This window comes from Pelodiscus sinensis, chromosome 9 (assembly GCF_052426305.1).
Source record: "Pelodiscus sinensis isolate ZL-2025 chromosome 9, ASM5242630v1, whole genome shotgun sequence".
Classification (NCBI taxonomy): Eukaryota; Metazoa; Chordata; order Testudines; family Trionychidae; genus Pelodiscus; species Pelodiscus sinensis.
The window spans coordinates 40,515,129-40,540,536 of record NC_143060.1 but is presented as its reverse complement, the minus strand read 5'-3'; the positions used below and the strand labels follow the sequence as shown (position 1 = coordinate 40,540,536).

The 25,408-nt window shown below is 44.5% G+C and overlaps 1 protein-coding gene across 1 annotated transcript in view; it reads right to left on the bottom strand.

Annotated features, from left to right (window-relative positions):
- PLPPR4 (phospholipid phosphatase related 4) overlaps positions 1-15,254 on the bottom strand; it is a 60,144-nt gene extending 44,890 nt beyond the window's left edge. The window contains exon 1 of the mRNA XM_006119840.5: positions 14,697-15,254. Coding sequence (XP_006119902.1) covers positions 14,697-14,774 — 78 coding nt within the window. The 5' untranslated portion in view covers positions 14,775-15,254. The remainder of the gene's footprint in view (positions 1-14,696) is intronic.
- Between the last annotated feature and the right edge of the window lie 10,154 nt (positions 15,255-25,408).

Below are 25,408 nucleotides of genomic sequence, written 5' to 3'. Positions count from 1 at the left end.
GGTCTGGCCCACGAAAGCTCATCATCTAATAAACCATCTTGTTAGTCTTTAAAGTGCTACATTGTCCTGCATTTTGCTTCAACTACCCCAGACTAACACGGCTACATTTCTATCACTATCTTACAGTTCTAAGATTCTATGAATTGTTCTCCATGTTTACTGAAAGTAGGACAAATAGCAATGGACTTAATCTGTAGTGAGGGCAATTTAGATCTAAGATATTAAGAAAAAGCTTTTAAACTAGGTATGGTTAAATTCTATAATAGGTTTCCAAGGGAAGTTGTAAAATCCCCATTGCTGGAGGTTTTCAAGGACAAGATGAACAAACACTTGTCATCAGTGGCCTAAGTTTACTTGATCCTGCCTCAGTGCAGAGAACTGGACTTCATGACCTCTAGAGGTCCCTTCAAGGTCTACATATCTATGATTCTTAAACAAAAATATTTCCAAGTGAGAAGGCAAGCAAGACTGAATGCTCCCATAAGAAATCACCAGTTACATTCTGCCTCCCCAAATATTTTCACTAGCACTACCACTAGTAGTGTCATAGTGTCACTGGTATTGAGTGATAGTGACAAACTCCTGTTTCTAAAGAGGAGGAAGCTTGCAGAATGGCAAGATCAGTGCTAGAATAGCAAAGAATCTATGCCTTGATTCTGCCAGCCATAATCCTCTTCTCGTAGAGTGGAATATTGAACACCGTTATAAATCTGGTCCTAACGCTTTACCCTTTCATGGGTTGTCTGCGAGGATCCTTACATTTGCATTAATACTCATGCTGCCCAGTGAAAATTGCTCTGACTCATTAGCAAGCAACTACTGACCATTTCTTAAAATGACACAGTCAAGAAGTTTAAGTCCAAAATACGTTTTTTAAACAAAAGACAAGGCAAGAATTAAAAAAAAACCAACCAGGTTCCTGGTAGGAAAAGCCTATTATTTTGCCAAAGAAAATGCAGTCTGATACCTCCTAGTATGACAGTATTTTGCTGATGTTCATGGAAACCAACAATCATAAATTTCCTGACTAAAAAACTAAACACCTAGATGGTCAACTCTGGTTCACGTCTTCCCCACAACTCACCTACAAAAGACTTCACAGTGATTTTCAGCTGCATGAAACAATAAATCCTGTGGGCTCAGCTGATGTAAAAGGGTGCAGCTCCATTCACTTAAGTGGAATAGCTACCCTGACATCAGTAAGGCAGCCGATCCTCTACATTATCAATAATATTTTGTATTATACATCAATGCAATCTTTGTGCTTCTTCATAACATGCTCTACTCTACACCTCTTATTTGTAAACTATGACTCTCTTCATAATCATGAAGTATTTGGTATGATCTTGATTGATTGATGGATTGATTGGATGCTGGAATGTCTATATATGTGGCTGCCAGCGGCTGTATCTTTGATTGGGAAGATGATGGGCATGTTGGCCGCTTTGTATCCAGGCTAAATAAGGGAGCAGTTAAGCTATGTGTACACTACAGAGTTTTTTTTTGAAAAAAGGCCATTTTTCTGAAAAAACTTGCAGAGTGTTCACACCTCAAGCACATTTTTGTGCACAAAAATCGAAAGAACAGAGGGTTTTTTCCGGTGTAGGTATTCCTCATTCTATGAGGAAGAACACCTTTTCGTGAAAGTGATCTTTTGCGAAAAGGTATATGCGGATGGGGAAGACGAGTTTTTTGTGTAAAAAGAGTAAAAAGGAAAAAGCACAGGTGCCCTGGTGACCATTCTGTGCATACCAATCAGTGCTTACTTTCAAGAGAGTGTCTAGGCAGTCTAGATGCTCTTTTTTGCAAAAACGCATCGCCTTTTCAATGAGCTTTCGTAATATGGACGCACTCTTGCGCAAGACATTTTTGTGGAAGATCTCTTCCAATAATAGCTTCTTGCGCAAGAAGCCTGCAGTCTAGACAGAGCCTTAGAGACCAGGACTACACTAGAAACTTAGATCAGTATAACTAAATTGCTTAGTGGTGTGAAAAATCCACACCTGGAGTTATACCGACCAGGGCTGCCAACAGAATTGCCAGGCTCCTGGGAAAGGTAGGACGGCTTGCCCCCAGAAAGGGCAGAGCCTCAGGTAGAAGGTTAAGGGCTAGGACTAGCCTCCCACAGCTATCCCTTCAGTATTTCTGGACCTGCGCCATGCAGGGCTCCAGCAGTGATTTGAAGGCCCAGGGTTTCAGTTGCTGGTACAGTAGCCGCAGCCAGATGCCACAAGCCCTTCTAAATTGCAAGGCCCTGCTGCAACTGCCCCTTTTGCTCCCCCATCCACCAATAGCCCTGATATTGACTTAACCTTCATGTAAACAGCAGCATGATGATGGGAGGGCTTCCGCCATTGACATGGCTGCTATCACTTGTGGAGGTGGATTAATGACGCCAGCGGTTCTGCATAGTTGTGCCCGGCTGTGTACTAAAGGCTGCTGGGCCCTGTGGGTTTCAGGGTCTGCAGCCATACAGCTGGGGTTGAGGACTTGGGATCCTCGGCTGGTTGCAAAGGTGGCGGGTCCACAGCTCTGCCCCACCCTACACACTCCAGTCTGCTACCTGGCCCCACATGGTGAGGAGTCTGGGGCTGTTGGCCTCAAGCTTGACAGAGTGTAGGGTCCAGTAAATATAAATACTAGAATCCACACACCCTCAGTCTACTGTGTTTTAATTTACATCAGCCTGTGAATACAGTGTAACAACTTTCTTTACTATGTGTATGTATGTTTGCAAATGTTTGTTTGCAAATACAGGCAGTCCCCGGGTTATGTACAAGATAGGGACTGTAGGTTTGTTCTTAAGTTGAATCTGTATGTAAATCAGAACTAGCGCCCAGATTCAGCCGCTACTGAAACTGACCAGCGGCTGACTACAGGAAGCCCGAGGCAGAGTTGCTCTGCCCCAGGCTTCCTGGAATCAGCCGCTGATCAGTTTCAACAGGCTGAATCTGGACGCCAATTCCGACTTACATACAGATTCAACTTAAAAACCCCAGGCGTCCCCAAGTCAGCTGCTGCTGAAACTGATCAGCGGCTGATTCCAGGAAGCCCGGGGCAGAGCAACTCTGCCTCGGGCTTCCTGTAGTCAGCACTGGTCAGTTTCAGCAGCAGCTGACTTGGGGACGCCTGGGGTTCTTAAGCAGCTGGGGTGCTGCTGTGTTGCTCCAGTAGCGCCGCTCCTTGGCGCTACTGGACCAACCCAGCAGCACCTAAGCTGCTCTGCCCCAGGCGTCCTGATTCAGCCGCTGCTGAAACTGATCAATCAGGACGCCTGGGGCAGAGCAGCTGGGGTGCTGGCGGGTTGGTCCAGTAGTGCCGAGAACGGTGCTGCGGGACCAACCAGCAGTGCCCCAGCAGCTCTACCACAGGCATCCTGAGAAAAACCTGGTCTGGTGGGGTGGGGTGGGGTGGGGGAGGGCACACTAGCTGCGCCCCCCCCCCCGCCCCAGCAGACCTAGGAGACGCAGGCGGCGGGACCGAGATGCACCGCGGTCCCGCCGCCCGGGTCCTCCGCGTCTCCCTGGACTGCTGCCACTCTCTCCCCCAGCAGACCAGGGAGACGTGGAGCAAAGACGCGGAGGACCTGGGCGGGGGGACCGCCCAAACGCGCCATGGTCCCGCCGCCTGGGTCCTCCGCGGCTTTGCTCCGCGTCTCCCTGGTCTGCTGGGGGGGGGGGGGCCTCAGCAGACCAGGGAGACGCGGAGCAGCTTTTCTCGCCGCGGAGGACGCGGACGGCGGGACCGCGGCGCGTCTGGGCGGTCCTGCCACCCGCGTCCTCCGGGGCGAGAAAGCCCCGTTCGTAAGTGCGGATCCAACATAAGTTGGATCCGCGTAACCTGGGGACTGCCTGTACAGGGCCTGATTCTGAACTTAGAGTGAGCAGCATCAGCTCCTTGGAACACAATTGAATGACGGCTTGGATTATAGTAATCATAACAGGGAGTTCTCCCAAACTGAGAACCTTCTGGGGAAAAAGCTTCTGACTGATTTAAGAGATGCAGCTGCCACAGATTTAATCTGGATCATACTCCCATTTAAAAACCATTGAAGTTTTAAGATTAAGTCCTGATCCTTCAATATTATTTCACGTGGGATCAGGTGTCCACCAACATGGATGTCATTGTAAGACTGGAACCTTTATAGGACCAGGATCATACCTTTAAATATATATAGTCAATTCAAGATGAAAACAGTTGTTACCATTCTAATTTCCCCATTATTGCCAGCTACCCTGAATGCATGTCACGTAGCAGAAAGGAAAAGGTATTACTAGCTTTTGGTCTCCTCACCTGATTGTACCTTCTGCAGCAGCAAGCTGAGACAGCTTGAGTGCTGCATACTGACCATTGTTTGCAGCTCTCTGTGCAGGTATTTCAGAATCAATTTGGTTCTGATTTACCCAAACACTGAACTTTTGTGCTGCAATTGGGGTCTTTAGACACTGACACATATTGGCTCAGATGTAGTAACCACAGAAGGGTTTGAAAGGGACCTCAGGAGGTCATCTAGTCCAGTCCAGTCCCCTGCACTCATGGCAGGCCCAAGCACCATCTCGACCATCCCTGATAGGTGATGGTATCCAATCTGCTTTTAAAAATCTCCAACGATAGAGATTCCACAACCTCCCTAGGCAATTTATTCCAGTACTTCACCACCCTGACAGTTTAGAAGTTTTTCCTAATGTCTAACCTAAACTTTCCAATTTGTGTGCTTAAGTCTCATTTATTTCTGTAAGAATGCGCTGCTGAAGAGGCATAGGATCTCCAGAGACATGGGGATTGGTGCTGAGCACAGGACGGCAGTAGGTCATGGGCTCTGCCATGCTGCTGCTCAGCCTTTGTATTTCAATGTGGATATTTGGGCTAAAGCAAAGGAACTCAAACTGCGGTCTGTGGAAGCTCCATTCAGAAGGCCTACTGATAGTTCCCTTTAAGATGCATGCCGAGGCAGCTGTACACGAGAGAATAAAGAGCTTTCCCACCTTATTAATGATTCGTCGGTCCACTAATTAGGTGCCTGGACCCTAAACCCACATGTAAGGTGAAGTGGTGGCCTTGGGGGAATATGGGGTAAGTGGGAGGGGGCAGTGGGGTGAAGTGGGGGAAATGGGGGCGGAGGCAGTCCAGAGGCGCCAGCCACTAGGGGTTGGGGGCTAACAGCTGCAGCCAGGAGTGGAGCCAGACAAGGGGGTTCCAGACCATGGAGGGTTTGCTGAGAAGTGAAAGCAGCAAGAACTCTCCTTAGAATTCTTTGGCCAGGCAGGTCTTGAACATAACTCAACAAAACTGACTCCAGTGTACCATGACCATGCTTTGGGGCCATCCAAAAGGTTTCAGTGGGATTTAGAGCTTCTTTCAGATACACATCAGATTTAACTGACCTTTTTCTGTGAAAGCAGTATGTGTCTGAGAAGAGTGGGACATCAGAATGCCCCTTCCCAGCCTCCTGCTACTGTATTGCCCAGGTGTTTGTTCACCCCACACAGCTGCTCATGGGTTGCCTCTACACAGCACCCTTACCTACGCAAATTGAATAGCTTATTTTGAGGTAATTTTTAAATAAAGCACTATTCTGACAAATCCCTTAACCCTCGTGCAATGAGGGTTACCAGGACACTGGAATAGTGCGTCTGTTATTTTGAAATATATTTCAAAATAACAGGCATGTTTAAAGATGCGGAGTTGCTATTTTGGGATAGCTCTGGTATCCCAAAATTGCACCGCTCTCTAGACGTAGCCCAGGTTACCAGCATCAAATTACTATTCCTCAGCTATCTTCACATGGTAAAGGGTTAGAACAATGAACTATATTGTAATGAAAGTAGAAATTCCCTTTTATTGGACCAAATCATCATAATGATTGTGTGAGCTCATCAGTGTTTCAGGTTCCTATTTTAATTTAATTTTTAAAATTAAACAAGCTTGTTCCCTTGGATTTAAATTTAGGAAGGAAAGTCCTCCACTTTATACAACAGACTCCTATAATAATAAATCTCTTTTATGTTTTCTACAGATACTGCCTAACCTGGGCACTCTAGCATATCTGGTAGCCAATAAAAGTGGATGGATTTCAGTTCTCAAAGAAGCAATCCACATTATAACAGTGATTGTTTAGGTCACATACTGTCTGCTTGAGGAGACACTGCCAAAAGAAAGCCCATTACTGCCAAACATATCAGACGAAAAGGTAAGGAACAAAACGTAACTCTCCTGTGGATAGTCTCTCTGAGCTGCATTCACTTCTCAGCAAACCCACAGGTAAGTAACTGGTGTAAGGGATATTCTGCCAATAAATCCACAGTAACACAAAGTTTATAGGCCAATTTTTCAGCTGGCATTGAAGTCTATGGAGCTTTGCTGACGTAAAGTGTATCAGGATCTAGCCTTCTGTATTTCTGCATTCCTGACAGGGGTGAAATCTTGATTCCCATTAAATTCAGCAGGCTCAGAATCAGGGTGAATACAAATCAATGGTTTTTAAAATAAAAATAAAAATTTAAATTGGATTTTTTTATTTTTTAAATTATCAATAAAATACTAAATTTATCATTTAAAATAATAGCTACAATGAAATCCTATCACAAACATGCTAAGCATACACTTACAGTCTCGTAAAAGTGAATTAATGGCTCTAGTCAGTCAAGCCTAACAATCAGCTCTTGCTCCTTGACAGTTCTGGGCTCTCCATTTCTGTTAATCTGCTGAGAAACATGTGGAAAGACAGACACTGGCTGGATAGGATTCTTTTGTTCTGTCCTTATGTGATGGTGGATCTGGGCCAAGCATGGCAAAGTTAGTTAAAACATTGTCTGAAGACAGGGAGAAAGATAATATATAGGAAAGAACGGAGACAGCATAGAAAGGAACAGTAGAGTGGAGTGGAAAGGAAAAGGGAATACGTTATTCAGCACATACACAGCTTCCTACATTGCCCTACACTTTTACCACAGCAAAACAGTAATGGCTTCTGGGAGTAAAAGAGGCCCTATCTGGGAATATTTTAAAGAAATTCTTTTCCTAAATAAAAAAAGAAAATGTGTCAAGTGTAAGCAGCACAAGAAAAATATGCAGGGTCTAGCTGCAGGCATGAAACATCCTAAGGAAAACGGCTTATTGGGAGAAAATGATGTGGATGAAGATGTAGATTTAACTGAAGAACAATGTGGATCAACTTTGCAATGCATCATTCTTCAAGACTCTCTATGACTTTTAAGAATAAGTTGGATTTAGCAAGTAAATTTCCAAAACTGTTTGCTGTGTTGGATGTTGCTAGAAAAAATAAAAAAGTTTAGCTTAGCTAATCCATATGGCTTGTTTAAGTAGTTAACTAGGTTTAGAATTTATCACCCAAGTAAACAGTACATAAAGCTGCAGTAAGAGAAATCTGGAGTTGCCAGTAAGTGTCATTTTCCTATTTTATATTACATAATACATGCCTCTTATTTTGGAATATCATGGTCACAGTTCATTATGGCAATGCCATAAGTCTGTTCCTATTTTACTTCATCATAACTCAGCTTTCCCAAAGGAACATCATCTTGTACTTGTTTTAAATGGGGCTTTACTCCAAAATTAAAAGCTTCAGAGGGGTAGCCGAGTTAGTCTGTAACTGGAAAAACTTGCAAGTGTGTTGAACCCACAAAAAGCTCATGAAACCATCTACATGTGCATCTACTAGACTATTCATTGTTTTTTAAGTTTTTCTAAAATTAAATGCACTCTAAGTACAGTCTTAGCTTTTTGGTAATTTGGAATCAGATCTGCATTAAATTGACAGTGGAAGTGGGGAACATGAGAGCTAGTTGTAGAAGTTTTAAGGACACTGTACATTTAGAGTTCTGAAGACTTGCCTGTTAGAGTTAATAAAATTTGAAAATTAAAAAAAGAGCATATGGAGAGCCATCAGCTGTCAGTTGACTGAAATTTCAAATGTGAAACATTTATGTAACATTTAAGATTTAGTTTAATAAAGTGTAAGTGCTATTGCGTTTGTGCATATGAATTACTTCTTACCATTCCTAATGAGCTGCTGCCGCATCTGCAGTTTGACACAGGTAAAAAGTATTATATACTATTACCTAAATTAATAAATCAAGTTATCTAAAAATTTACACTAAGTATACCCTCTTAGATGTTGTAAAAATTGTACTGAGCTGTAAATTAACATATTTTAGTGATCAGATTTGCACCATTGTTTGAAGAAATATCCGTGGGAAGCTTGATTTAAATCAATGATTTTTTGCTGATTCTGATTATTTAAATCAATTCACCCTGCTCAGATTATCCACATATTTTATAAAACTATGAAACACCTCACATGTAATTAAAAAATAAGACAGACCAGATTGTTTGGCAGTACAATTAATACACACTTCAGTGTGAATAGTCAGACACAGATAAAACTAAATCCAGACAGATCACATGATTTGTGCTCCTGCAAAGTGTAAGACTCTGATTGTCATTATGATATGGACACTTACACAGCTTCTAACCTCTGCACCTGCTTCTTCACTTTCTAAGTCTCTGTAAATCAGGAACTCCACTGAAACCACTATTGTAAAAATGATGTTAAGTGAGAGGAGAATGTGGCTCTGTAGTTCTAATAAATTAATATTGATAGGACCTGATCTCTCATTGTTTTTATATTAAATGTAACTTCATTGAGTTTTGTTGAGTTACTATTGATTTACACTGCTGTTTATAGATCAGAGTAGTCTTCTTGACATCATGGTACTGAACATGATGCCTAGTAGTAAGCATCTGCAGGAATGGATTAATTGTTTCCTTTGCGCCTCTACCGTTTCTTTGCTCTGTAAAGTGCCATAATATTTACATTACATCAGTGACCATAAGGCATTCTTTCTCCTTCCTGCTTATGTACTATGGACCCTTCTACATTGTGTGATTTTGGTTTTCCAATTTCTCCTGTCACCTGGATACTTTTCTGAAACCCTCCCTTACCTCTAGTCTTTGGGGGTATAATGCCTATCTATAGCTTCCCATTATTTTGCAGATATTATTAGTGATAGGTCTGGTTTCTCTCAATGATCTGCCAACATTTTCTGTCTGACCTTGCAATATTTAATTGCACAGGTGAAAAAGCAGCTTCTCAAGTCTTCTTCTCAAAATACAAATTGAAACTAATTGTTGCTTAGGTGCAAAAAGCAGTGGAAAGGGACTTGCAACTAAGAATGGGCTGGGGGAGGGAAGCCTGAACTGAGGTAAGGCAGAAGGGAAAGGGAAAGAAATAAACAAAAAGGCCAGGTGTTTAGAGGGGAGAGATTAAAAAAAGACAATTTTTTATCACTCACCTACTGAATTAAAACCTTTAAACTATTTGTGCTAAGTAAATTTGGAAACTCCCAAATTGTGTAGATTTTAGAAGTGGCTGGTTTACTTAAATCTAGTCTCCTATACTCAAGTTTATGCTTATTTGGATGATGATGTTGCCTATGATATGCCAACCCCCCCACACACCAAAATCCACATTGTAATAATAGTACCAGTTAACCTCACAGAGCCTGCCTCTCTTGTCCCTTGCACAGATGACTCATTTTATAGGGTTGCCAGATGTCCGATATTGACCCGGACAGTCTGGTATTTTTTCTCCTGTCCGGTAAAAATAAGTTCAGAAAATACCGGACACCTGAAATGTCCGGTATTTTATGGTTTTTTTCCCTGACGGGACACCTGGCAACCCTACGACACACTCGGCAACTGGGCCAAGCCCCCAGCCTCCTTCCCCCCCCCCCGGGCCCTTGCCCACCTGCTTACCTCAGGGGGAGGGGGCTCGATCAAGAAAACAAGATGGCCACTGGCAAAAAGCCTAAAGACCTGAAGCAAGGGAAGCAATGCCTTCCCTGGGTCTTAGTGCTCAACCTCTCCCCTCACACACTTTAAGGGGCCATGCTGTTTTAATGCTGTTTTATTTTTTATTATTATTATTATTTTTTTTTTGCTTAGTAACTCTCAGGGTCCTTTTTTTTCTCAACAGCTTTGGTCTTCCCCCTTTTTTTCCTCCCTCAACAGAATTTTTTCCCCTGTGTTTTTTTTTGGGGGGGGGGGGGAGTTCGGTATTTTTGGTTAAACCATCTGGCAACCCTACTCATTGACTTAAATAGAACTAGTTATGATTTAAAGATATGTATAGGAGAGAGGAGCCAGTCTCACATTCTTCTTAAACCAATCACAATTTTAAAAATTTTAAACCATTTTCCCCCTTCTGCTAATGCCACCGCTGGTTATTTCATTTAATCAATCTCAGCATAACACTGTACTATAAAGTTTCAGGAGCACATTCTCAGTGGTCAGATTAGAGTTGGGTGTATGTGGGGAAACCATAACTCTGTGTGTTCCCACTAGACTGAACAGCAGTAGAGCTGGAATGGGGGGGAAGGCAACAATAACACTCTTCTAATTTGAATACTGGATATTCTGGACTCAATTCCTGTGAAAAAGTGGACTAAATCTACTGGACTTAGTCTTGATTTACATAAGTGTAACTGAAAGCAGAATCTGACCTTCTGACATCAAATATACGAGCGCAGGAGAAAAGGAGACAAATAAGAAAAAGACAACAGCCTCACCCCTAATCCCAGGCCTGCCGAAAAGGGGTGGCAAAGGGGACAATGCTACAGGACCCAGAGGTACAAAAGGTCCCAGAGCTCCCAGCTGCTGTCACTAGTTAGCACTGGTGGTAGCTGGAGTCTTAGGCCCTTTAAATTGCAGCATGCTCTGGGCAGCACTGAGGTTTGGCTAGGGGAGGTGTAGTGGACTCTCTGTGTTGCTGAGGGCTACCTAGCCCCACCCCCAACCCCATACCCTTTCACCCATGGCCCTGCCTCTTCTGGGGGGTGCAGAGCAGCCCCCACACCCACCCACTGGTCTTACCCAGGGGCCCAGACAGGCTGTTGGCCTTGCTGCCTAAACTATTAAGGAAACTGATGTTGGGCCCAATTGCAAGGTTTGACTCTCTGAATTTGGATCCAAAGTTCCCTAAATATTGTATCTGTCTGGACCTAAAGCTTTGCTTTTAAACAACATATGGATTGAGACAAACCTAAAATTCAAATATAGATGGCAATGTCCTCAATGCTAGACATGGGCAAAGTAGAAAGTTCCTCAAAGCTTGTCCTGCAATCCCAAAGCTTATGTTTTTAGCTTTCCTGGCTACTTGTAAAGGTCTGTATCCTGTCAACTTTTTACAATAAATGAGGATTGAAACCCAGATAGGTGCTGTACATAGAAAGCCCATTTCTGCATAACAGAACCTCTCCACTATGCCTCTCCAATAGCAATAATGTAATATGCAAGATTCCCTGGCTTATTTACCATAACTACTAAACTCATTGTCCAAGCTGGGCATACTGCTGAGGCCATCAGTGATGCGGCTGGTGCACAAAAATACATAAAATTCTATTTGTCTTGCCCTTTTCTACAAACAAGCAAAACAGTGTGAGGTCTTCTCCCTTCTCTATAAACATCTGTAACTACCCATTATATCAACGTGAGGTGCATAACAAAGGGCAGAAGCAGAGCCTTACATTTGCCCAGTGGAGGTCAATCTGTAGAAAATGGAATTTCAAAATGGAGACTTTAAAAACAACTACAAAAAAGAAACCCTAACTATAAAAGCCCTGTGATGTTTTTCTGTTATGCAGTTTGTCACCTGACAACATTTCCTAAAGTGTCTGTGCCCAGTGAATTTATTTAGAATGTCATACTTAAAGCTTTGTCTGTTGTTTTGGATAACCAAATAATTAACAGCAGCAGCAGTTTTCTTAAGTCAAGGGATATATTATTATTTTTATTATAGTAGTGCCTAGACTAAAGGTCCCAACTGAGATCAGAGCCCCCATAGTGCTAGGTGCTGTACACATGTAGGGTTGCCAGATACTTTCATAAAAAATCCCGAACATGGCAGGGGAATAAATTGGTTGAGCAAAACAAACAAACAAAAGTCCCCACTCTCCCGCCCCCACCAGACACAGCAGGGGGTAGGATGTCCCCGCCGGCCTTCTGTCGGAAAATTATATGTTCGGTATTTTCTGGGGTTTTTTACCGGACAGGGGCCACAAATAGCAGACTGTTCTGGCAAAAAAACAAGACACCTGGCAACCCTATACACATGCTTACTGCAAAACACTCTCTGCCCCAGAGAATTGCAGCCTAAAGAGACAAGACAGACACAGACAGGAAGAAGGGGTATGCTCACTTCACAGCTGAGGAACTGTGATTCAGGGAGATTGTGACTTACCCAAGATTTTACATAGAGTGTGCAGTAGGGCTGGGAACTGAACCCTTATCTCTTGAGTTCTAGTTTAGTGACTTAGTTATAAGAGCTACAGCCTCTCTAGTATGGTTTGCAGTATTGCCCTATATAAAGTAAAGTATAAGGAGTGTCTAAGGCATACTGAAAATAGATTCCAGAGCCAGAAGAGACCATTCTGACTATCTAGTGAGGTCAAACCACTTGTATAAAACAGGCCAAAGAACTTCCACAAAATAATTCCTAGAGAAGATCTTTTAGTAAAACATCCAATCCTGATTTTAAAATAGCCAGTGATGAATAATTGGTAAATTGTTCTAATGGTTACTTACTCTCACAATTGAAAATGTAATCCTCACTTCCACTCTGAATTTGTGTCTAGGGTCACCTTTCAATCATTATATTGTGTTATATCTTCAGCTGCTAATTTGAAGAAACCATTGTCAAATGTGAATTCCCCATGTTCATACTAATAGACTAGGATCAAGTCACCTCTTATTCTTCTCTTAGTTAAGCTAAATAGACTGAGCTCCTTAAGTCTATACTAAATACTGAGGTAAGGTTATCCCAGGCAAAACTGATTTTAAGTGTGACCACTGTTCTTGGGCTGTGTGCTACCAAATTCATCCCACCACAATGTGGCGGCAGACCATAGAGTTTCGGTCTCCAAATCTCTGAGTGGCTGCTATTCTGTTTGTGTGAAGGGAGCCCTGGTTACTAGATCTGCATCTGTAGAGATTTAGTGGCCTCTTCCCCTGTCTGCCCCAGTGAAGGGAAGACCTTGGCTGGCATAGAACCCATTGGTTCAGTGTGAACAGTACAGAGAGTCCCTCCCCCACCTGTGTGGCTTCTCTAGCCATGACCTCTTTCCCCTGCACAAGGATACCACAGGAATTGTGTGGCCGAGAAGGAGCCTTCTCTCAATGTGTTAATTTCACCAAGTGGCCCTTATCTACAATAATAAAACATCTGTGACTCCAATATCTAACATTTTCTGAAAAGTGGCCCATCCAAAATTTTAATATGCTTCAGCTCCCTTTTCTAGGAGACAATTTAGAGGGAAAAGAGACAGCCTGGCACCACTAGCCCCTCTTCCAAAATTAAATATGATCTTTGCTTCAGTATTTTTAAACAAGAATTTTAATATTGCCACTCAGGCTAAGCTCTTAAGACTTCCTGGTTTTAGCCTTCGAAGTTCTTTTCACTTCAGCACAGCTCTCTGAGGCAAATACCACCATCCTTGTGTTACACGTGGGGAAATGAAGGCACTGAGGCCAAGAGACTTAATCACTGCCCTGCTGTAAGTGGTGTCATCAGAAACAAGCTGTGTTCACTTAGTGCTAAGTTAATAAACATAGGAAACACACACACACATGTCCTGAAGCTGAAACCATGTCTATTCTACTTACAAGTGAATGGAGTGCTGTCAAAAGAGGCTAAAGCCCTCCAAGCAATACACCAGTTCTGAAGCAGTGTTTTGCCTGTGGAAGTAACTTCACTTGGCACCAACAGAGCAGCCATGACATGTTTCAATCTTTCTGTACAAAATCTGATAAACACTTTCACTTTTTCCAGATAGGAAGTGTGCGTAATTAGCTAGATACCTGTGACAATCCAGGCATGCTACTGAGAACTGAGAAAACACACAATACTTATTATTTAATAACTTTAAACACCTCTTTGTGATTTAAACATTTATTTTCCAACATGTCTTTTCTTCCATGGAGATGATAATACACAATGTGTTTACATATAAACCCCTCTCTGAAACATGTCTTCCTGTTGAGATGATCCTATGTCTGTGACATGGTTTCATTTAGCTGCCACTCCATTTGCAAAATGATTCTCTCGGAAATAATTCCCATAAAAGCAGTCTGGATATTGCAAAGAAGAGTTTAATAGGGATGGATTTCTGATGCTGATGTGATTATGCAAAGCATCACCCACATATTTTACATAAAATGGTTCTGAAACATTATCAAAATGAACTCTCTCTTTTTCGAACTGCAAAGAGCACCCCCTCCCCCCCACGACGGATTTCAGCTCAGATGATGCAGACCCAGTTTCAGAACCAGACGTGAACTCCATGCAAATATCTTACAAGCAAAGCTTCATTTTACCCCTTCTGAAATCCAGACACAAGGGGATCAGACACAGCCACACGCTGGCATAAGGACTCAGGCTGGCAGAGGAATTAGAGACACTGACATACTCCCTCACACATGCATAATACACAGAATATTGTCTCCCAGCTGGGCTGAGCTAGTGTCTGCCTATGCACCTAGGCAGGAAGGCAGGCACTGGCCAGAGCAGACCCCAGTGAAGGAAGCATGCTAGTGCGAGGGACCAAAGTTGCTCCTGCAGTGCCTCTGACGCTCTGCATTATGCCAAAGCTGAAGGGTGCGCGCTCAGGTGCTTCACTCACCTCCACAAAATAAAAGCAGGGCAAGAGGGTGACGCTGTCCTTGGTCACTTTGCCTTTCTGCCGCTCCTTTGCAGACATGCTGGCGGAGGGGGTGAGCTGGGCTCTCCTTCGAGGGCTGCGCTTCGAAGCGGGCTTGCTCGCCTCCCGCTCCGGTGCCTTGAGCTGCTGTCACATGCCCTAGAGGCACCTCTGGAGAGCCCCGCGTGAATCCTCCCCCCTTTGCAGCAGCAGCAGCCCAAAGCCTCTTCTCGGCGAGAGATTCCCTTCCTTCCCCAACGCTGCTGCAATGGCTTCCACCCCCGGCACGGAGCCCCGGCTGCCTATGCCCGAGGAGGATTCGCTGCACTTACAATCCTGAAGCTTCGTGCAATATTCATGGGCTTGACGTCAGGAAACCTACTCCCGGGGAAAGGCAGGGGCCCCGTTATCCTCCAGGAGGGGGGGAGAGTGCTCCAGCCACCTTAACCCCTTCCCTGCTGGCTGGGTTGCCCTGGGGGTGAGCAGCAGAGCTGGGAGGTGGGATCCTGAGGCAGGTGGGACAGGAAGGACAAGAAGAGCCGCAGCTGAGGGGCAAATGGGCCTCGGGATTCCCCGGGAGCGCAAGGGGGAGGCGTGTAGGAAGCTCTGAAAAGGGACTGGCTAGGGGCAGGGGGTGACTGTGGCTTCGCCCCTCCTCCACGGTAGGGACACCAGCAGGTAGCTGCCGCATCCTCACATGCAGGCAGTGATGCCAGGGGAGCGGGCTGAGGAGGACAAGGGTGTCTCTTCTGAGGCGAGGAGGAGTCCAGTGGTTCCTCTCCTCCCTGACCCCTCAGCCCAGGGGACATAGGAGGCTGCCGAGATGAGTAACCAGCAGGGGGCAGATTCAGCTGGCGGGGGTCTGTGTGCTGGCTGGACGGGGGCTGCCCCAGGAGGGAGCTGAGGAGAAGGACTTGCAGAGCTAATTGGCTTTTCACGAATAAGACCCAAAGTTGCAGTGCTCCAGACGCATTACAACAGGCAATCTGCACGTGGCGGGGCCATTTTCACAAGGTAACTGCTTTGGTGGAAGGGGGATGTGGTGGACATAATACACCAGGACTTTAGCAGGGCTTTTGACACAGTCTCACATCAGGGTCATCTCTAGGGGGATATGGGGTCTGGGGCAATCCTCCCTTCCCCTGCCTCTTCCCATCCCTCTTCCGGCCCCTCCTATCCTCATTGTACCCCTGCCCTGAGAGACGTGACCTGGGGGCCTGCTCACTCACCATGGTGGCAGGAGCCATGGGAAGTGGAGTGACCCCAGCAGTATCCTCCACTCTGCCACTATTTCCCTGGGGAAGCAGTGCAGGCTGGGCCCGAGCCCAGAGCTTGGGTGGAAGGAGGCTGGGGCGCTTTGCTTCCTGCCACTGCAATGAAGTGGAGTGACCCAGCTGGAAGAGGTTGGCAGAGCAGCACAGGCTTCTTGGTCACTCCATTTTCCATGGCTCCCACTGCCACGGTGAATGCAGGGATGCCTGACCCCTGCTGTGGTCCCATGCCTGGCCTCCCAGGTAATCCCCCAGTCTGCCCAGCGTCCCACAGGTTCTACCATTGGGTGGTTGCCCTGAACTATCCTATGGATGGGACTGCCCTGTCCATGGCTGACCTGGAACAACGCTTCCTCGGCTCTCGTCCACTAACGCCCCTTCTCTACCTATGCTACATTGATGACATCTTCATCATCTAGACTCATGGGAAAGAGACTCTGGAAGAATTCCACCACGATTTCAACAGCTTCCACCCACCATCAACCTCAGCCTGGACCAGTCTACACAAGAGATCCACTTCCGGGACACCATGGTGCAAATAAGTAATGATCACATAAACACCACCCTATACTGAAAACATACTGACTGCTATATCTACCTTCATGCCTCCAGCTTCCATCCCAGACACAACACACGATCCATTGTCTACAGCCAAGCACGAAGGTACAACCGCATCTGCTCCAACCCCTCAGACACAGACCAACACCTACAACAAGATCTTCACCAAGCATTCTTGAAACTATGATACCCGCACGGGGAAGTGAGGAAACAGATTAACAGAGCCAGACATGTACCCAGAAGGCTTCTACTACAAGACAAGCCCAAGAAAGAAACCAACAGAACACTACTGGCCATCACCTACAGTCTTCAGCTAAAACCTCTCCAATGCATCATCAGTGATCTACAACCCATCCTGGACAATAATCCCTCACTTTCACAGGCCTTGGAAGGCAGGCCAATCCTTGCCCACAGACAACCCGCCAACCTAAAGCAAATTCTCACCAGCTACTATACACCACACCACAGTAACTCTAACTCAGGAACCAATCCCTGCAACAAACTTCGGTGTCAACTCTGCCCTCATGTCTATACCAGCGACACCATCACAGGACCTAACCAGATCAGTCACACCATCACTGGTTCATTCACCTGTACATCTACCAATATAATATACGCCATCATGTGCTAGCAATGTCCCTTTGCTATATACATCGGCCAAACTGGACAGTCCCTATGTAAAAGAATAAATGGACACAAATCAGATATTAGGAATATAATATACAATAACCCATAGAAGAACACTTAAATCTCCCTGGACACACAGTAGCAGATTTAAAGGTATCCATCCTGCAGCAAAAAAACTTCAAGACCAGACTTCAAAGAGAAACTGCTGAGCAACAGTTCATCTGCAAATTTGACACCATCCTTTTTAGGATTAAATAACGACTGTGAATGGTTAGTCAAGTACAAAAACACTTTCTCCTCTCTTGGGCTGTGTCTACATTGGCACCCCTTTCCGGAAAAGGGATGCTAATTAGACCAGTCGGAATTGCAAATGCCGCGGGGGATTTAAATATCCCCCGCGGCATTTGCATGAACATGGCTGCCGCTTTTTTCCAGCTCGGGGTTTTGCCGGAGAAAAGCGCCAGTCTAGACGGGATCTTGCGGAAAATAAGCCCTTGAAAGTAGGAATAAGGGATCTTCCGGAAAAGGGCTTATTTTCCTCAAGATCCCATCTAGACTGGCGCTTTTCTCCGGCAAAACCCCGAGCCGGAAAAAAGCGGCAGCCACGTTCATGCAAATGCCGCGGGGGATATTTAAATCCCCCGTGGCATTTGCAATTCCGACTGGTCTCATTAGCATCCCTTTTCCGGAAAGGGGTGCCAATATAGACACAGCCTTGGTGTTCACACCTCCACATCAGCTGCTAGAAGTGGGCCTCACCTTCCCTGACTGAATTAACCTTGTTATCTCTAGCCTGTATATTTATACCTGCCTCTGGAAATTTCCAGTACATGCATCTGATGAAGTGGGTCTTTGCCCATGAAAGCTTATGCTCCAATACATCTGTTAGTCTATAAGGTGCCACAGGACTCCTTGTCGCTGTCCCATGTGAGTTTCTCAGAAGTAAGCTGGAGAAATCTATTTTCAGTAGAACTATCATTAAGTGGATACATACTTGGTTACATAATTGCAAACAAAGAGTAACTATTAGTGAATGAAGTCAGCTTGGAATGATGTCTCGAATGGAGTCCATAGGGGTTCTGGGCCTGGTGTTATTTAACCTCTTTATTAATGACCTGGATGTAGGAATAGAAAGCATACTGATCTCATTTGCAGATGACACAAATCTGGGAGTGGATGGAGGGTTGCAAACATTTTCAAAGAGAGAACTAAAATTCAAAGGGATCTTGATAAATTGGAAAATGGAGCTATAGACATCAAATTGAAATTCAACAAAGACAAATTTAAGGTGCTGCACTTAGGAAAGGAAAAACAGATGCACAAATAAAGAATGGGGATAAAGTGGCTTAGCAGCAGCACTGCTGAGAAAGATCTGTGTCAACAGTGTGATGCTGGTGCAAAAAGAAGGAAATTCAATTGAGGCTGCATTAACACAGTGGTCCCTGACCTTTTGCCCGGGGGCGGGGTCGCCCACATGCCGCGTGCCCAGGGGCGGGGCCTCCTACGCACCATTCGCCCAGGGCCAGCACCGCTCATGCGCTGCGCGCCTGGGGCAGGGCCGGCCCAGATCACTCATTCCTACTTGAAAGTCAAATAAGTAGGAATAAGAGATCCTCCAGAAAAGGGCTTTATTCCGGAGGATCGTGCCAGTCTAGACGCTTTTTTTCCGGCTTTTCCCCAAGCTGGAAAAAAAGCGGCGGACATGTTTATTTAAATCCGCGGGGGATATTTAAATCCCCCACGGATTTCCCTATGCTGACTTACCTGATTTGCATCTCTTTTCCGGAATTTGTGGCCAGTCTAGATGTAGCCCAGGGAACTAGGACCATTGATCTTATTAGAGTTATTCCTGATTTGTTCCAGTGAGAGGGAGAATGATCAGGATTAGAATATTTCAAAGTTAAAACCACTGGGTCCATGATTAAAGGTATCAAGAGAGTTGTGAGAGGCCGGGCCTGGTATCAGTTTGATGGTTTCCAGTGGTTTGCCTATTCAGTCACCAAATCCCCCTTTTTAAAAACTGCTTTTAAAATAGTTTTGCAACTGCAGCAGCTTTAATATACACTGGATCATGTGAATCCTTATGGCTGGTGGCATCAGACTTGCTGTCCAATACATCTTTATTAAAGCATTGAAGATGAGCTTGTTCCTTGCACATTGAGTGGGTAATTTGCATGCCTGTTACCTTTCTTGTCCATTTCTTAGGCTTCCTCTTAGAGCTCTTTCTCTAGAGCAGAACAGCAATTTCCTTTTATTTCAGTAAAATTTGATAGGTAAATATTTGAATTACCCATCAACATTGGTCCTGTGATAAGTACATGTCTCCCCAAAGCTAGTGCTTATTGGAATATTTTACTTCTAGGATAACCATATTTACCCAAGTCATATCTGGTTGGCTGAGGAAGCTGGCTGCTCAATGGACTTGGTTGTATATTCTCTGTCTTCCTGTGCTAGCCTCTCTCCAAGCCCTGCTTCTGCTCTCCTCCAGTTTTGATCCTGCCCTGCACCTTGCCTTGTTCCAGTCTTCTCCTAGACTTGTTCCTGCCTTTAAAACTTGCTCTGTTTCTGCCTTCTTTGACTCCAGGTAATCCAGTTGTAACTCTCAGCCCTGACTGCTGGATCTCACTTTGTCTCCGCCATTGGCTCTGGAGTTTGGATTCTGGTTGCAGTTATAATCCTGATTTCTGGTGATGACTCTGTCTTAACCCTTGGCTTTGACATTTAGACTTTGACTGTGGGTCTATAGTCTTGGTCTGTCCACTAGGTCTGACTGCCTCCAGCCCAGTCTCTTAGCAGATTGATGCGACAAAATGAATAACTAATTTATTTAATAAACCACTCTCTGTACCCCTGTGTGTTTAATAATGTTTCATTTTTAATAGGCTAGAATATTCCACTTCTATAGTGATTGGGGGTGGGCTGGTATATGAGTAATGAGATGGATACTAATATGAAAACATATTGGTTGGCTGTCAGAGTGATTTAAACTTTTTGGATGGAAAATGGGCATTATTGAATCTGCCCAGACCCCTGCTGTCTGGAAGAAAGGGTATTGCACACCACAGCCTGTGTCTGTTTGCCATCTTGAAAATGTGAAGAGAGCCTCAAGTGATGTAGTGCATCAGGACAAAGAGACTAAGGCTATTCTTAGAAGTGGAAATAGTAGCAATAGTGGGACAAATATCTTAAGAGCATTCCACATGTCAGTGAGTCTTTTAGCGGGAACAACTAGTTCTTGGTAGTTACACTCTGCAGGGCTTGGCGAGGACCAGAAGTACTTAAGGATTCTTTCCAGACAATGGCTACAAGGTGGATGTGACAGGAGGAATCACTTATACTCATCAAAAGATGCTAGTTCACAAAGAATCTTCACTGAGACCAGGATCCCTCATCACATCGAAGAGAAGATGAGCTCTAGCATGGCCATGTTTATTTTGATGAATTTGGGATGGTCACACCCAGTAAAATATTTCAAGAGTGGCAATGTGCTGCACATGAGGCCACCCTAGCTAGTGAGAGCAGCAATGTTTAATATACAGAGCTAGAATGAATGATTTTTCTCCCCTTCCCCCTCCTCCCAGACTATCTCAATTTTTAGCACTAAAACTTTGGACCCTAAATAGCAAATGCGAACATACATGCACAGAGAAATCGGAAAGCTATGCCTGAAGGCTTGGTGAGATACAACAGAGAGAAGAGATATAAATTCCTCTGGTTCAGGTGAGCCTTTCTATAAAGCATAACAGTAACCTGGCACTGGGTATTATTCACATAATGTTTTCCGGAGAACCTGCTCTTTTTTCAGCTCAACTTGCCATTAAGGACTCAATACTACTTTCAGTTACAACCAAGGGAAGTTACATCAGTGTAACTGAGAGCATAATTGAGCCCTTAAACTCTGTATGAAACAGTGACGCACATGAGTTGCACACTCACTGAAGGATCCTGTGCAATTTCTGCCAATATCTTGAAAGAAGCTGAGTTACCATGAGCAATTGTTTCCATGGTGAAATGTGTTATTTTGGGATAATGTTTATTGGTCAGACCTTACAGTCTCTCTCAGATAACTCCCATTGATATTACTGAATATCTTACCTGAGTAAGGACAGGAAATACATAATATAGATCAAGTTCTTATCTTGTAATGTGATTAAAGTGCCTGTGCCCACTATATTGAGCCTGTGCACCTAGCTCTGTGTAAGGGGTATGTGGTGAATTGGACACCCCACATAAGATCTGAAAGGGTTAAGGTGGCTACTTAGGCCAATTAACTCTCCAGGAAAAGGAGCCAGGGAGCAAGGATTGATTAGATGAGGCTCGATTGGACAGGAGCAGGAGGGGCCTGTATAGAGCTGGAGAGAAGAGGACGAGGGCTGCAGGGAAGTAATCTTCTGTCAGTCCCTAGGTGTAGGTATAGCACTATAACTGGTAGTCACAGTCATTTCGGGAAGGGAGGAGTTTGGTCTAGCAAACCTGGAGTGTGCATGTGTGGGAGCCAGTGAGGTAGGAAAGGCTCAGGGGAAAAGCAGTGCGGCTTACAAAGCATGAGTACTGAGTTTGTGGAGAGACACTGACTCACAAGCAGTCAGGTATTTTAATTAAATGAACAAATGTTAGAGAAGCATTCGCTAAAGGTTGAGCTCACTAACCCGTTAGTAGTTAATGGAGGAGATCCCCAATGAGGTACCTACATTCCCAGTAAGTGCTGTTCAATTAGTACTGCCATCCCCAGGTGTGGAAAAATCATCAGTAAGGCTCCAAAACCATGAAAGGGGCTTTAAAATCACAAGAGTTCTTAAAAATTAATAAATGCGGACTTCATTCTGGTTTCTGGGCGGTTAGAGCTCATGCAGGTCAACTTTCCAAGCTTTTCTTTGCAAATGTGAGAGTTGGGATTTGTATACACACACACACACACAGAGGCAGATATAAAGATGGGGGGAGTCTGAAATTAGAAAGAAAATGTATATGCTTTATTTAAATGATGGGGCTCAGGGCAGGCAATTGGGTGTGTGTATGGGGGGATTTAAGGCAAGTGGTGCTGGAGTGAGGGCAGGGTCTGGGAGGTGTGTGTGGGGGGGGATTGAGGGAAGGAAGTAGGTGCCAGAGTCAAGGTAGGAGGGAGGGGAACTCAGGGCAGGGAATTGGTTTGTGGAGGGGTTTAAGGTAGGGCGAGGAGGGCTGCCAGAGTCATGGTAGAAGGTGGGGATGCAGGAGTCAGGGCAAGAAGTGGGAGCTGAAGGACTTAGGGCAAAAGGCTGGGAGGTTGGAGGGCTTACCAGGGCCACCCATGGGGATGAGAGTAGTGCTGCTCCGGCAGCAGTTCCTCCGGGGGAATCAGGGCAGTGCTCGACTGGTGACTCTTCCCAAGAGGCTGGGGCTATACAAGCTGGCCCCAGCTTGCAGCTTGTTGGGTGGGGGAGGTCTGAGGCTCCACTTGCTGGCTCTGGCCTCCAGCTGCCCTTGCCCCTGCCTCTAGCTTGTGCAGGAAGGATGGGGCCCATGGAGAAAACTGGATTTACAGTGTGTTTACCAGTTAATACAGGGGTGGGTAACAATTTTTGCCTGGGGGCCACTTCAAAAATTTTTGACGTAGCCCTGGGCCACACTTGAAGGGGTGGGGCCTAAACAGGAAGGGGCGGGGCTATCTTGCCCCCAGATCATAATTGGTCTGGGGTTGGAGGAGCCCCTTTGCCCCCTCTACTCTCTCTCCCACCCTGTGAGGAATGTGCGGTGCTTCAAAGCGCCACACGCTCCTGGCAGGATGGGAGGAGGTTTCGTGTGCTCCCTGGCCCCCAGGCCAATTGAGGCCCGGGGGCGGGGGAGTGTGCAAAGCCTTCTCCGCTCTGCCCCCATCCTGCAAGCAGCGTGCAGCGCTTTGAAGCACCACGCGCTGCTCTCAGGGCAAGGGGAGAGCAGAGAAGGCTTTGGGCACTCTCTTGCCCCAGGCCCTAATTGGTCTGTGGGTGGGGGAGCAGCCAGGCCTCCACAGGCTTCCCTCCCCCTCCAAATTAATACCTTTATTCAAGCCCAAGTAGTTCATGTCAAATTTGTAGATGAACTCCAGTACAGTTGTCTCCCTCTGTAATTGGGTGATACAATTCCTTTGTACAAGAATGGCTACTTTTAAATCTATTATCAAGTGTCCAGGTAAATCAAAATGTTCCTCTATACAGGTTTGTGTGTGTTACCATTTCTGCTGTCTGATTTGTGTCCATTTATCCTTTGATGCAGAGACTGTCTGGTTTGGCCAATATACATGGCACTGCTGGCACTTGATGGCATAGATCACATTAGAGGATGTGCAGTTGCATGAGCCCCTGATGTTGTGGTTTATGTAGTTAGATCCTATGATGGTGATTAGAAGAGCACTCACATAGGTGGGAAAGAAATAGAGGGAATACTGGCAGCCACCATTCACTAGTCTGTACTAAACCCTCAGGGGATAGTGACATATGGGAGTTGAGTTTCCTCTGTAATATTGACAGCCGTATTTTGCTGTTTGCCTATCATATCAGAACTATGTATATTTTTTCTTAGTCTTCAATAAAGTTATTTGTCAGTGGAATTTGCTGTGTGTAGAATTCATATATTACTTCTACAGAGGTGACTGTCCATAGTATAGTGATTTTTTATTTCCTAGTCCCACTCAGTAATGAGACATTTGAGTTAATAAGACATGAACCTAGGAAATATTTAAAATACTCCTTCAAAATGTAGTCCTCTCTGTGGTGCAATTGTTTTGATACAATATTATCTTCTAAAGAGAAGCAAAAAAGGTGACTCTCAGAGCAGTCTTCTCTGCAGACATCTTGCCAAAATAATTTTGCTGAATATTAGCAGATAAAAAAATCTAATTAATGTCAGCAGGAGAAATACTTGCAGGATACAAGAAAACTATTTTTGAATTATATGAAGGCTAGACAATCATGTATTTATTAACATTTACAATGGCTTTCAATGATTGTAAGTCTCCTTTCCCTTTAATTTCTCATATCAGGACAAAATTCTTCTCTTTGAACCACACTGTGGATCCCTTGTTAGCAGTGTAAAACTCTTTTGAATAGATGGCAATGGAACAAGTTCAACATATCCACTACAGACAAGAGAGGTAAATTCCACCTCAAAGTTGCAATTACATAAAGCAATTGTTTCTTTTCTACAGTATTTAATAATCTCCTCTCACAAAGCGATGTCATTTCTTCATAGTTTCTATATATAGTTCACTGTTTTTAAAGTGACAGAAGCAGAATGTGATCCTAAGAGTACCTCAGTGCTGGCTGGCAGAGGGTCCACTATACTGTAACTCATACAAAGCCTTATGGTATTCCTTCCTCCCAGCACACAATTGTTGTGATAACCTTCCAAAAGCTTCAGCGGGGTAGCTGAGTTAGTCTGTAACTGTAAAGACTTAAAAAACAACAAATAGTCTAGTAGCACCTTAGAGACAAACAAAACATGTAGATGATACCATGAGCTACCGTGGGCACAACCCACTTCTTCAGATGAATGGAGTTATTAAAGGTCCAGTTTCTAAATTAATAGGGACTGGGGTCTGGGAAGAGAAAGAAAAAAAAAGAAAACAAAGAAAAAAAGGGGAAAGAATTAGTCAATTAGAGTGTCCATGCTACATGAAGCTGATAGAGAAGGTACTAATTGTTCTTCCAAAAGGGTCCAATAAGTTATCAATGTGTAATCTGGTGACATGCTGGTCAGGCACCTAATGGAGCGATGTTGTAAGAGATTTCTATGCCTTGAATGAATAATAGCTAATGATTTCTTCTGGCTCTCTGAAATGATAGCCCACCTCTCTATACCCTAAAATCGGATCCACCCTCAAAGATAATAAGAAAATGGTTCATCATGTGATACACTTTTGTATAAGAACCCACAGCTCAGACAAGATTGGGCATTTCTCCTCCTCATCTTTAGAAACTAAAATAGCAAAATGAGGGTGGTGATAATCACCTAGACAAAAATCTAGAAATATGTGCATTTTGGAGTCAATGACTAGAGTAAGCCTGCATTCTCCAAAGGAATGTGGATTTACCTGTCTAACTTGATTACTGGAAGAAGATAATGAAAGTACATTTACATCTAAGGGAATCAAGGCAATCAAGCTAATAAGCAGCAGCTTAGTGAGCTCATCTGAGTACTGTATGCATCTCCAGGAAGTCTTCCTGGCTCTTGAAGTAGAAATAATGGACTGTAGGCAATATAAGGAGAGCAAAACCATAC